The sequence below is a fragment of the Labeo rohita genome, chromosome 2, assembly GCF_022985175.1.
Source record: "Labeo rohita strain BAU-BD-2019 chromosome 2, IGBB_LRoh.1.0, whole genome shotgun sequence".
Classification (NCBI taxonomy): Eukaryota; Metazoa; Chordata; class Actinopteri; order Cypriniformes; family Cyprinidae; genus Labeo; species Labeo rohita.
The window spans coordinates 19,872,008-19,884,199 of record NC_066870.1 but is presented as its reverse complement, the minus strand read 5'-3'; the positions used below and the strand labels follow the sequence as shown (position 1 = coordinate 19,884,199).

At 37.4% G+C, this 12,192-nt stretch overlaps 1 protein-coding gene across 1 annotated transcript in view; it reads right to left on the bottom strand.

Moving 5' to 3' along the window:
* Nucleotides 1-9,608, bottom strand: part of cdh18a (cadherin 18, type 2a) — a 61,549-nt gene extending 51,941 nt beyond the window's left edge. Inside the window, 2 exon segments of the mRNA XM_051129976.1 lie at nucleotides 1,946-2,430; nucleotides 9,490-9,608. Of these exon segments, the coding sequence (XP_050985933.1) occupies nucleotides 1,946-2,176 (231 nt within the window). The 5' untranslated portion in view covers nucleotides 2,177-2,430; nucleotides 9,490-9,608.
* Nucleotides 9,609-12,192: the final 2,584 nt, after the last annotated feature.

Below are 12,192 nucleotides of genomic sequence, written 5' to 3'. Positions count from 1 at the left end.
TGAAAGAATGGCTATTATGAGTCTGTTTCTTTCAGTGAATCAAAAGCAATACAGCACAACCAGTGTGTAAGGGACCGGAACAGTCAAAGCAAGGAAGATACAGTGTAGTGCAATTACAGAACAAATGATTTTAATGAATCAAAACCATACAGCTCAACCAGTAGTCCAACAACAGAATGAATGACCCCTACGAGTCAGCTCATTTTAGTGTATTAAAATCATAGACCAAAATCAGACTCTTATAAGCCGGCTCTTTTCTATTATTCAAAATCATACAGCTCGACCAGCACAGTCTACCTGCATAACAAAAAAGATTAGATTAGAACTCTAATGGATAGCTTAGTCAGTGAATCAAAACCAAATAGTATAACCACTACTCTAGTTAGAGAAAGAATGAATCATATGAGTCAGTTCTTCTCAGTGAATCAAAATTGCATAGCAGGACCATTATACCCAGACTCCCGATAATAACTCCTAATGATTTTTTTTTGGGAATGAATTCCCAAAAGAATGAGTTTATGAGCCAGTTCTTTTCAGTGAACAAAAATCACACAGCACAACTGGTGCAGTCAAACTCCCAAAATAATGAATCTTATGAATCAGATTTTCTCAGTGGATCAAAAGCATACAGCTAAACCAGTGTAGTCCAATTACAGAACAAATGACTCACAAAATGAATCTGTTTTGTCAGTGAATCAAAACCATATAATGCAACCCACAATCCAATAAAAGAAAGAAAGACTCCTATACATCAGTTCTTCTCAGTGAATCAAAATCGTACAGTGTGACCAGTAGTCAAACTCCCAGTCAAATGACTCTTATGAACTGGTTCTTTTCAGTGACTCAAAATCATACAGAATGACTAGATTAACTTTTATTAATGAATAACCTGTCTCATTAACTAGTCTAGTGTACCGATTTAAATTGCAACAAAGGCCAATTTTTGAACTGTGGTAATGCTGCCACTAAAAGAATGTACATTTAATTGTTGGAAATTTACTTGTTATTGACATCATTTGGAAATACAATTTCTTTTTATTTCTTAATAATAAGAAAGAATCCTAAATGGAACCGTTATACAACTGGAATCATTTCTCATCTCTTGCACACATGAGCACACGTGTATTTACACTCAAGTGGGCAGATCTGAAGCAAACCTGTCCAATGGAGCTGAGGAAACATGGCACACACACACTTGGCTCAGTTCCTGAGGGATGTAGGTGTAGACAATTGATGGCTGCTCAGCCATTTCTTCATAAACTCTGCTATCTTCACGTTAACCTTCACCTCACCGAGCCAATGTCAAAAGCTGTCAGTGTCACCCTGTATTATTCCAACCCATGAAACACTGCAGTTTCATCTGAGCCGACAGAGTTGGCCAGTCTTCACAGAACCGAATGGGCAAAATAATTGATTGTACCGCTGTTGACGTTTATAACCGGCAGAGGGGATCTCTGGAACGTTTCCAGAGTCCCAGAATATAAGGTACTCCAAATGATTATCATAAGAACGTGTTAGCTGTCTAAAACCTTGCGTATGAAGATGATGAAATCAACAGAGACATACTTGGATACTTGCATTTGTCTGTGGATGACAGTCGAAAATACAGTAATTACACTGTTATTAGCAGGTTGGATGTAACAGTTCAGTCTCTAATATGAAGGCCGAATCAATTTTCTGACAAAAACATGCTCTTCGGAGAAACATGGATATTGTTTCTGATTAGTCACCTGCACTATTTACTCACTTCCAAGAAAATACGATTATAAGAACACAGTGACATCGCACATTTCAGTTAGAATCCAAAAACATGATGCACAGCCATTGTCTCTGGTTAAAACAGCTCTCTTTTCGAGGAACAAAAAACAACGGCTCAGTTTGTTTCGGATAATCACCAGATTCCCACACCTGCACACAGATCGAAACAAAAAAAAAGGGCTCTTACCTTTCCCACATACTGGGCATCCGGCCCAATGTGCTCTTCCAAAACAAAGAACTGATTCCAGATCCAGCCTCGCTTGGGCCGATGATGCGAGTCCTTGTCGCCGTCGGGCAGTTTGGTCTGGTTGTGGGCGAACGTGGGGCTGGGTGGAGAAGGGGTCCCATAGCTCCTCTGGAGCACACACAGGCACAGCAGCAGAGGGGACAGACAGGCAGGGCTGCTGGCTGCTCTCATGTTAAAGAGTCGCAACGTTTGAACTCCCGCTCTCGCTCACCCAGAGGTCTCTCTCTTGCGGTGGGCGGCTCTAGACGCCGGTCGGACCAGTTCGCAGGGCTTGGCTGACGGCCATGGTTTAAAATCCTGTTGTCGCAGAGAGACCCGTCGGACGGCACTCACATCGTGGGCCGAGAACAAGACGCGTTGATTCGTCGGGGAGCCGGCGTCCACTGGAGACTCACTGGAGGCGATGGCAGATATCCACGAAACATCTGTGTGAGGGAAAGAGGACAAACTGTACTTTCATGGGGGCGAAATGAAACACAGCCAAGCGATTACATTTTAATTCCGCTGAAAAGTTCGGATTAGCTGTTGCCCGTGAAGATCTAAGATATGAAAATTGGCCTAAAAGCCCATCGCGATCTCGCTGTTTGCCATTCGGCGAAACATCTAATACATTTTTGATGGAACAGCTGTTCGAGTATAATAGCAGGGATCATGACTGCTGGTGCAAGGGACGTGAAATGAGAGCTCCAGCGTGGCGAGTCTATTCAAACGGCTGAACGGCATTCGGGGGATCAATGCATGTCCCTGGTTACCTCGGAAAAGAAGCTGATAGCTCTCGACGACTCTGCCTCACTGTCAATTCAGATTTGTCACTTGTTGAGGAGAAACTCCCTCATACTCTTCATTCCTCAATGGCGTGAGGGTTACTGACATGGACGAGTGAAATACCTAGCGCCTTAGGGTTAGAATTCTTCAAAACTAATGGAAATTGCAATGTCGGATTTCTAAAAAAAGCAGAGAACAAATAAACAAACAACAGTGGAAATGCTGCAGGGTGGGCATTTCCTGTCACCTAAGCTACATCTGAACATTTTTCTTCCAAGATGTGTTTGAAAAAGTCACAGTAAAGCTAAAGCCATGTCCCACGGGTCTAACATTATATGACCGGAATAAATATTTCATGGTGCATCACAAACTGACAGAGAGATATCTGAGAGACTCACTTTTGTTTGTAAGGTAAGATGGCATGTGTGGCATGTGAATGCAACTTTAATCTCTCAAGAACCTCACAATGTTTGTTTTTTTGAAAAAAAAAAAAAAAGCAAAAAAATGTATTCGATGGGAACATGCAGCATTGCAAACACTGTGTATTCATTAGTGCACATAGGTCAATAATTCAATAGCCGAAATAGAAGCAGCCGGAATTAAAGAATGAATCTGCGACATGAGTCTGAATGCATTTCATTAAAAGTGCTTGTTATTATATAATCTTATTAAAGAGCCACTGACATAGCATGAGAGAATAATTTTAGACCACTAACACAATAGGTAAGGCTTTCTAGCTATTATTCTCATTTCTACTAAGTAGTTTATTAAATACTTCTTTATTCTAGCTTGACTACGAGAGAATAAAAAACTGTTAGGTTAGGTTTAACAGTCAGTAGTAGGTTCTTCAAGACTGAAGAGGGAGTCTATGCATTAGCTTACAGGGCAAAACATCAGTTTCTGTCAAAAGCAATCGCTGTTGGGCTAACCATATATTTAGACCATTGTTATACAAACCAGAACAAGAGTCTAGTTAAATTTACTTTATAATGCATCACGACGTGTTACTGTGGAAACAGTGGTGCATATCAGAAAACAATTTCACAAATGTCATGACATGTTGAATACTTATTCCTAGAAGCCAAATATTTCAAAATTGTTTCATTGTCTGTGTCATTCATGCATTGCACACAAAAAGTATTTTTTAGTTGCTTTGTTTTTCTTGCTGGCAACAGATGGCCTACTCTTGAGCTATTTATGAATATTATGAAAATAAATGAACTTAATTTTGAGACTGGGTGAAGAAGAAGAATTTAAATGTGAGAAGATCTTATTTCAGTCAACAGTAGCATGTGTCAGCTCAACTGATCTTGTGACTCAAAACATCTTATGATATCACCAGACAAAAATACTGATTGAATGTGCACACACATGGATCAATGAATGGGACGAACAAGAAAACCATATTCCACAGTGTTTTAGTGTCCTGAATTCAATGAGCAGTCCACTATTGTGACTAATTAACTCACTAGCTATAGCAGGAGAATAAGTACCTCATGGTAATCTTTCATCAGCTAAGTAAAAGAAAGATTACATAACCACGAAAAGATTTTATTGATATTATGAACTTCATTTTAAACTCAAGATATGACTTTTTGCTCTCTTTTTCCATAGAAAAGCATTAGTGTACTGGTGCTTTTGAGCCCTGAAACCACTATACCAATCTGAAGTGAAACTAATGGGTATTGATGGGAACAGGGTACAGTCAGTCACAAGACCGCAATAAAGTTAATACCGAGTAACTTACACTTCAGACACAATTGCTAGTTACTTCATTTTTGTTCCGTAAAAGAAAACAGACAAACATTCTACTGACTGAGCAACATACAGCAGTGATGTTTCATGTTCCAATGAATCGACTGAGTAAATGATTTAGAGACTCACTTATTTCATTGATAAATTAATCAGTGTTTTTGAACAAATCGGTTAGAGAATGACTCACTCATAAAGTCAATTTAAAAGTTTTTTTTTTTTTTTGAACAAATCAATAAAATGAATCAAAAATGTATTTCACTCCTGACTTCACTATTGTCTGTACCATTGTAAATTTTGTACACTACCTGTATAGTCTGGTTAAAGAATGACGCAATCACAATGATTTTTTTGAACAAATCAATTAAGTCAGTTCAAAGACACGCATATTTTGATCCTGAATAAATCAACATTTTTGTTTGAATCAGTTGAATGAATTATGATTCACTCATAAAGAGAGGTACTTGTTCATTTGTGACTGAATCATGAGTTTTTTTTTTTTTTTTTTTTTTTTTTCTTTTTCATTTTTGAATGAATAGACTGACTGAATGATTCAAAATCAAAATCAAGTAAGTCACTCGCCACCTACTTGTCTAACAATGTAACTTGCGAAAAGTGTATTTGGAAAAATCCCTACTGCTAAAAGACAAAATTTGAGAACTGGAATAATCATTAAAATAATAATAATAATAAATACATAAACAAAGCTTCTCACATTAAAGTGATAGTTCACCCAAATATGATAATTACCCCATGATTTATTCATCTTCAAGCTATCCTAGGTGCACAGTATATGACTTTCTTCTTGCACTTTTTTTTGGACTTTTAAAATCTCAACACCCAATCACTACCATTATAAAGCCTGGAAAAGCCAGGACATTTTTTAATACACTGTAATTCTCTGAAAGAACAAGTCATATATACCTAGGATGCCTTGAGGATGAGTAAATCATTAGGTAATTTTCATTTTTGGGTGAACTAACCCTTTAAACACAGTTCAGACTTTGCGTTTTGAAATATAAATGATTATGATGAGCACAGGACTCAAAATAAACATTTCTAAATGCAGCAACTCACATCTGTGAATCTGAATTCATCTGTGTGATGAAATGTAGCTAATGTGAACCTGCCTGACTGAACTCACCAGTTTGATGCAACTCTGAGCACCAGTCTGATAAGAATTACCAGACTATTGGCCTCAGGCCACTGGACAGTGAGTCCGTCACAAAGGAGTGGATTGTATTTTGAGATTTTTTCTACAAGGAATCTCAGCATGCTTGACACCTTGTACCTCGAATAGTGGAAGCAGGGAATTAGCCATGTTAGCCAGTTGTGCTTTTAAAAACATCTTTTAAAAGGATAAAACATATAAATATGCTTTTTACTGGCTAAATATGAAAGAAAAAGACCAAGAAAATATTTTTTTCAGACTATGCTGAATAAAAGCAGAAGCCTGAGTCTAGTTTTGAGAGGAAATGAATATGCTAGCTTCTCATTCAGAATAATGTCCATCTGCTCAATCAGAAATGCAATTTATTTACTGAGTCTTGCTGAAGATTTTTTCAAGAGGAGGAGGGAGGGCAAAGCCTTTACTTGCTCTTTCAAGCTTATTGTGTTGCCTTGAAAAGAAATTGCTTTTTGAGTGCATTTTGACTAATACTGGGTGACAGCTCCCTTTCTTTCAGGCTCTTCCAGTGGTTTATGTTAAAACAGACAGTTGTCAAAGTTTTCAGCCGTTGAACACTCATCCTCGCAATTTGCCATCCAAACTACATCTGCCCATGATATTACATCCAGACCAATTTTTCCAAATCCGACCAGTTTTACATAACGATCAGTTTCCAAGTTTAAGCCTTTTAAAAGGAAGACATTTTGTGGATTTGTGCCACAGTGTGAATTTCATGCAGAATACAGAAAGCATCAGTTCATTAATTAAGTGAATTGAGTACAGAAATACAAAAATAGTATCCGTCTGGTGTTAAAGATTAAAGAAAAATGGTGTCACACATGTAAACAAAACACTGTTCCAGCGACACCTAAAACCACAGCAGGCCAGGAGGCAGCGATAACTCACGTGGCCTTGTTCTGCACTTCAAGAGCAAAAGGGTCTCGACTGATTCACGCAGGTTTCTCGAGGTCTTCAAAACAAATTTGTAATACTGATTAGAATCCAGTGCAGCTAATTAGGATGCTAATTGGAATGGAGTGAGGCTCGGATGGAACAGTGGCTGAGAGGCGTCTTTTCACAATGACATTTTTCCATGTTTGTTCCTGTCGGCTCTCTACCCCACTCATTGCTTGCATTAATCTTTGTATACATGCAAAAAGGAACGTTAGTGATGTAAATTGAATCTAGGAGTCATTCTGCATTGTGAGATAACGTTTAAGGAACACTTCCTGTGTTCAGTACAAGTTAAGCTCAATCGAAAGCACTTACCACAAAAATTAGATTTGGCTTTTCCTTTACTCTAAAAAAAGCAAAGATTTAGGTCACAGTGAGGGAACTTAGAATGGAGTAAGTCAATAAGTAAACATTAAAATACTCACTGATTCAACAGTAGTCAGTTCGTTGGATCATTTTATTGGGTTATTTTTAATATTTTACCCAGGTTTATTTTCGTTTTTAACCCAAATGCTGGGTTCAACTTGTTGGGTCATTTTATTTATTTTTTTACCCAGGTGCTGGGTAGTTTTTCTGTAACTAAGCTGCTGGGTTATTTTTTTCTAACCAACCGCTGAGTGGCTGATGAGACAAACCAGTTGCTGAGTTACAGTCAGTCAGAGAGCGCGCTTTTTAAGTGCTCTACAGGAGAGACTGGTTCTCAGTGCCGCCGATTTGCACTTCTTCAGCAAAATAAAGGTTTGTATACATTTTATTTCATTTATAAAACATTTACTGTGCTGTTAATTGTATTATTTTACGCAACGCAACATAAGGGCGAGACGGCAGTCAGCGGCGGTTGTTTCGCAGGATGGGAACGCCTTTTGCTTTGCATAAAATAAATGGATTTTATTCATTATTGTACTGAGTTTAATATTAAAATATGTTATCTAATGTCAGTACTGTTTGTTTATGGGCCGTTTTTGGAGTCAGTCATAGCATCTTTCGGCTAAGAGTGAAACGTGAGGCCGCGGTCTGAAGTTCGCAGTTAACCCGGCGAACATCAGCTCTTCACCGGCTCAGATTTCGACGACCCACAGGCATGAAAATTACCGCTATTTCAGTAAAAAGCGATTACAGAGAATGATTGAATAAACTAAAATTAAACTTCTACTTTTAAATATTACATTTTTATGTCTAAAATGCTTGTTAAACAAGTTTAAATGTAATGTATGTAAACTATGCCGTATTCACCCAAATAAATTCAATTTGTCTTGAATTTTGTCCATATGTTCTTGCTTAATTATAAATGTTCATCTTTTGAATATTGCTGTTGCCTAGTAACTCTGTGTGTGTTTTTATAAGTTCTAGTCCATTTTAAACCAGCAATATAATAATAATAATGTAAACAATAGTTGACTTAAATAAAATAACCCAGCATGTTTGGTAAAAACATTTAACCCAACCAGCAGGGGTCAAAATAACCCAGCATGTGTTCTGTCCAGTATTTACCCAGCGCTGGGTTGCCAAATCACCGAAGTTTGGTTGTTTTTAACCCAGCATTTTTAGAGTGTAAATGAGTGAACTTGTCTTACTAACATTTTTCTGTGTAAAGTTGCCATTGCAACATAAAACCCTAAAATTACCATAAATATGATAACAGCTAAATAATACTTATGCTTTAGGTGCTTCTATAAAATTCAATTTCTCAAAAAGTCTCAATTCACCCCCTCATAAGAGCCTCACGATAACCTAGATTTTTAGCTTTTATTTTTTAAAAATAACAAAAAAAAAAAACAAGGAATGAGCAGAAATGTTTTTTGGTACCACAAGTGCTGCCAATTGAGCTTGACTAAACCCAAAACATTCCTTCCATGTTCAGGTCGGCTCATGCATCAGAGACAACCTTCGAGACACTAAAGCGGTAAAAATTTCCCCAGTGCAGTTGATTCAGCCCACTTTATTCAATTTAATATTTTTTCTCCCTTCAACTTCTCATGTCTTATTCACTTCACAGCACTAAATTGCAGTTCTTTTTATAGAACTGAAGTGGTTTTGTAACCTCAAAGCTCTCCCTGCCGTTTGCAGTCAATCCAGTGGCGTGAGGAGAAGGTGATGCTGAGACTGATTGCCTGCTACAGGATTAGTAATATCGGGGGAGGGACTCAGGGGATCCATTGATGTGCGTTTGTCACCTTGGCATGTCCACTGCATGGAGGCATCACCACAACTTCCCCCATGCATCAAATACAGGCTGGTCTAAATGCTTAATCACTGTCAGACAGCCCTCAGTGTCTGATTGTTAGGCATTTTCAATTTACTCTGAATGCCTGAATGATTTTCTAAGAATGATGAAGAATGCATATATATATATATATATATAACATTAACAAGCATGTGTTTTGAAGTCCATTGTATCATCTGAGAAAACCAAATAAATAATCCTAACTAAATATTTGTAAAGAATATAAGTGAAAAAAGCAAGCAAGCAAGCTTGCAGTCCATTTTTCTCAAGGCAATCAAGAAGCACTAAAGAATCAGACACAAGGGCTTTCAACAGCTGCACTTGCTGTGCTGTTTGTTCACTGGAAAGTGAGACGGAGCTTTGAAGAATCGCATGCGGCCACAATAAAGTGCTGGAGTAATGAAAGAGGCACAGATCAATGGACAGACGCTGCCTTCCTTCCCTCATCCCGCTCCTCGGTTTCGTCTACGTCGACCACATGTACACTAGACCAACTCTCAGACTTTCTCTGAACGCCACCTCACACAAGCCAGACAAACAGAGGCAGCACTCAAGCTTCAATCAGCAGATGAGTAAAGAGAAAAAAAGAAAAAAAAAAAAAAAACACAGAGTGCCTCTTACCTTCTCAGTCTTTCCTTAAAAGATGACAAGGCTTTGGAATACGGAGGAGCGCTCCCAACGTTCCTCCACATTTTTTTTAAGTCACACAGAGAGTATGTGTGCAGCAGCTCAATCCAGTCCAGAACAGAACCGCTAGAGCTCCCAAATCTGCCAGCCTGCTGCAGCTCAGGAGGCGCGCTCTGATTGGCCGGCTACACACGCTGTCATATCCACACACACACAGAGAAAGTCAGCTCTGCTTTTTTCCCTCTCGCATTTCCTATCCGTTCGCTCACTCTCTCGCTTTACATCTCTGACTCTACCTCGCTCGCTTTATCTTTTAGTCTCTTTCTCTCTCCCCCTCCATCTGCAGCCAGGAGAGGCACACATGTTCTCAACGGTGAGCAGTGCAGGCAGTGTTTGGTTTAAGGCAATAATGTGACTCCAGAAGGAAACCTAATTAATAATATAGAGGGAGCGTGGGGGAAGCAAGAAGGATGTGATGCCTGTGTATGCGGAGCCCCTCAAGACTGAAGGCCATTTTTTTTCTTTCTTTCAGAAGGAAGGCTACCCTGTCAGCTCATAACATAACAGAGGGCATCAAGAACAGGGCGGTAGCTCTGTGGAAAGGTAAAATGAAAATGTGATAAAACAAAGGCCTTGAGGGAAAAGAAGGAGCTTTATGTACCGCAACTTCGAGTCATCAAACTCTCGGCTTGCTCTCGGAGGCCATCCATCATTTACCTCCAGGTCTCCCCCTGTCCTTTCAGCCTCAGCACAGGATGATGATTTATCTTTTCAACTCCATTTATTTATTTACATTGCCTCCACCTCTTCCTCAGCTCCGCTGGTGTCCTTGCAGGTGGGCTTGAGAATGGCTTATGTGAAATGATGCTGAACTAAGATTATGATGTTGAATGCTGTCATTAAAATATGCACATATAATTTTTTTGATGCCAATTTTAAATCAAACGAATCGTAATTGTATGTGAGTACACAGATTGTAATATAATATAATATAATATATAAACATTTAAACATACACTATCAGTCAAAAGTTTTTGAACAGTAAGATTTTTTTTTTTTCAAGCCTGCATTTATTTGATCCAAAGTACAGCAAAAACAGTAAAAGTTTGAAATATTTTTACTATTTAAAATAACCGTTTTCTATTTGGATATATTTTAAAATTTAATTTATTCCAATGATCTAAATTTTTAGCATCATTACTGCAGTCTTCAGTGTCACGTGATCCTTCAGAAATCATTCTAATATGCTGATTTGCTGTTCAAGAAACATTTATTATTATTACTACATTATTAATAATATTTAAAACAGTTGAGTACATTTTTTCAGGATTCTTTGATGCATAGAATGATCCAAAGATCAGCATGGTCAGTTATCCAAAGATAACTTGGATAAATTAATACTTTTATTTAGCAAGAATGCTTTAAACTGTTCAAAAATGATGATAAAGGCAAAAAATACTCTACTATGTTTTCAACATAATAATAATAAATGTTTTTTGAACAGCAAATCAGAGTATTAGAATGATTTCTGAAGGATCGTGTGACACTGAAGACTGGAGTAATGATGCTAAAAATTTAGCTTTGAAATCACAGGAATAAATTACATTTTTAAATATATTCAAATAGAAAATAGTTATTTTAAATATTAAAAATATTTTAGAATTGTACTGTTTTTGCCGTACTCTAGATCAGGCTTGCTGAGGAGAAGAGGCTTCTTTAAAAATATTGAATATGTTACTGTTCAAAAACTTTTAATCATACTATAATACAATCTAAATTCTTCTTCATCTAATCAGCTTTGCTGTCTGGTTGTCAAATACATTTTTGTTTTTGCAAAAACAAAACTATTATATCCCCAGCTAAGCATGACATAGCTAAAGCTGTATCAGAATTATAAAACAGTTAATGACCAGGTGTCAAGTTTATGCTACGATAAACACAGATTTGCAAGATTATTTTGAAAAACTGAATGGCTTGTTGCTCTTTTAAGCTTTGGCTACTGACTTCATAAGTGTTATGATGTAATAATGAAACAAAACACATCACCTTGACAGTACAACTGCTGAGTAACTATTAGAAACATTACTGATTGTGTTTGTGAAGACATGCATAAGACAGCAAATGGGAGTTTGGATATTGAACAAAGCAAATCATTGCTCAGCAAATTGTGGGAAAAAACAGATTATGCACTTGGATGAATCTTGTGTCAAATTTTTAGGTGGAATTCAAGCATGAGTGAGTGTCAAGAGTGGTGATAAATGACCACATTCAATCAAAGATTTGAAATAGATTCCTTTTTTACTTTTTAGTAATGCTTTTTACTTTTACAACACACAGTAAATTTCTTACATTGTTATTATTATAATCATAACATGTAAACATTGCCTGTTCACAGTTTATGCTTGAATGCATCTCATTAGATGATTTGTATTATTTTAGAACTGTACATTTCTGCCATATGGACATTACTTTCACATTGTCACCTCTGATAACAAATTACTGTTAAGTGTAATGTAGTAACATGCATCTGCTCTAAATTAATCTTAAAGGAGAAGTTCACTTCCAGAACAAAAAATTACAGATAATTTACTCAACCCCTTGTCAACCAAGATGTTCATGTCTTTCTTTCTTAAGTAGTAAAGAAAAAAAAAAACATTTCAGAATGTCTCTCCAAATAGTGGACTTCTATGGTGCCCC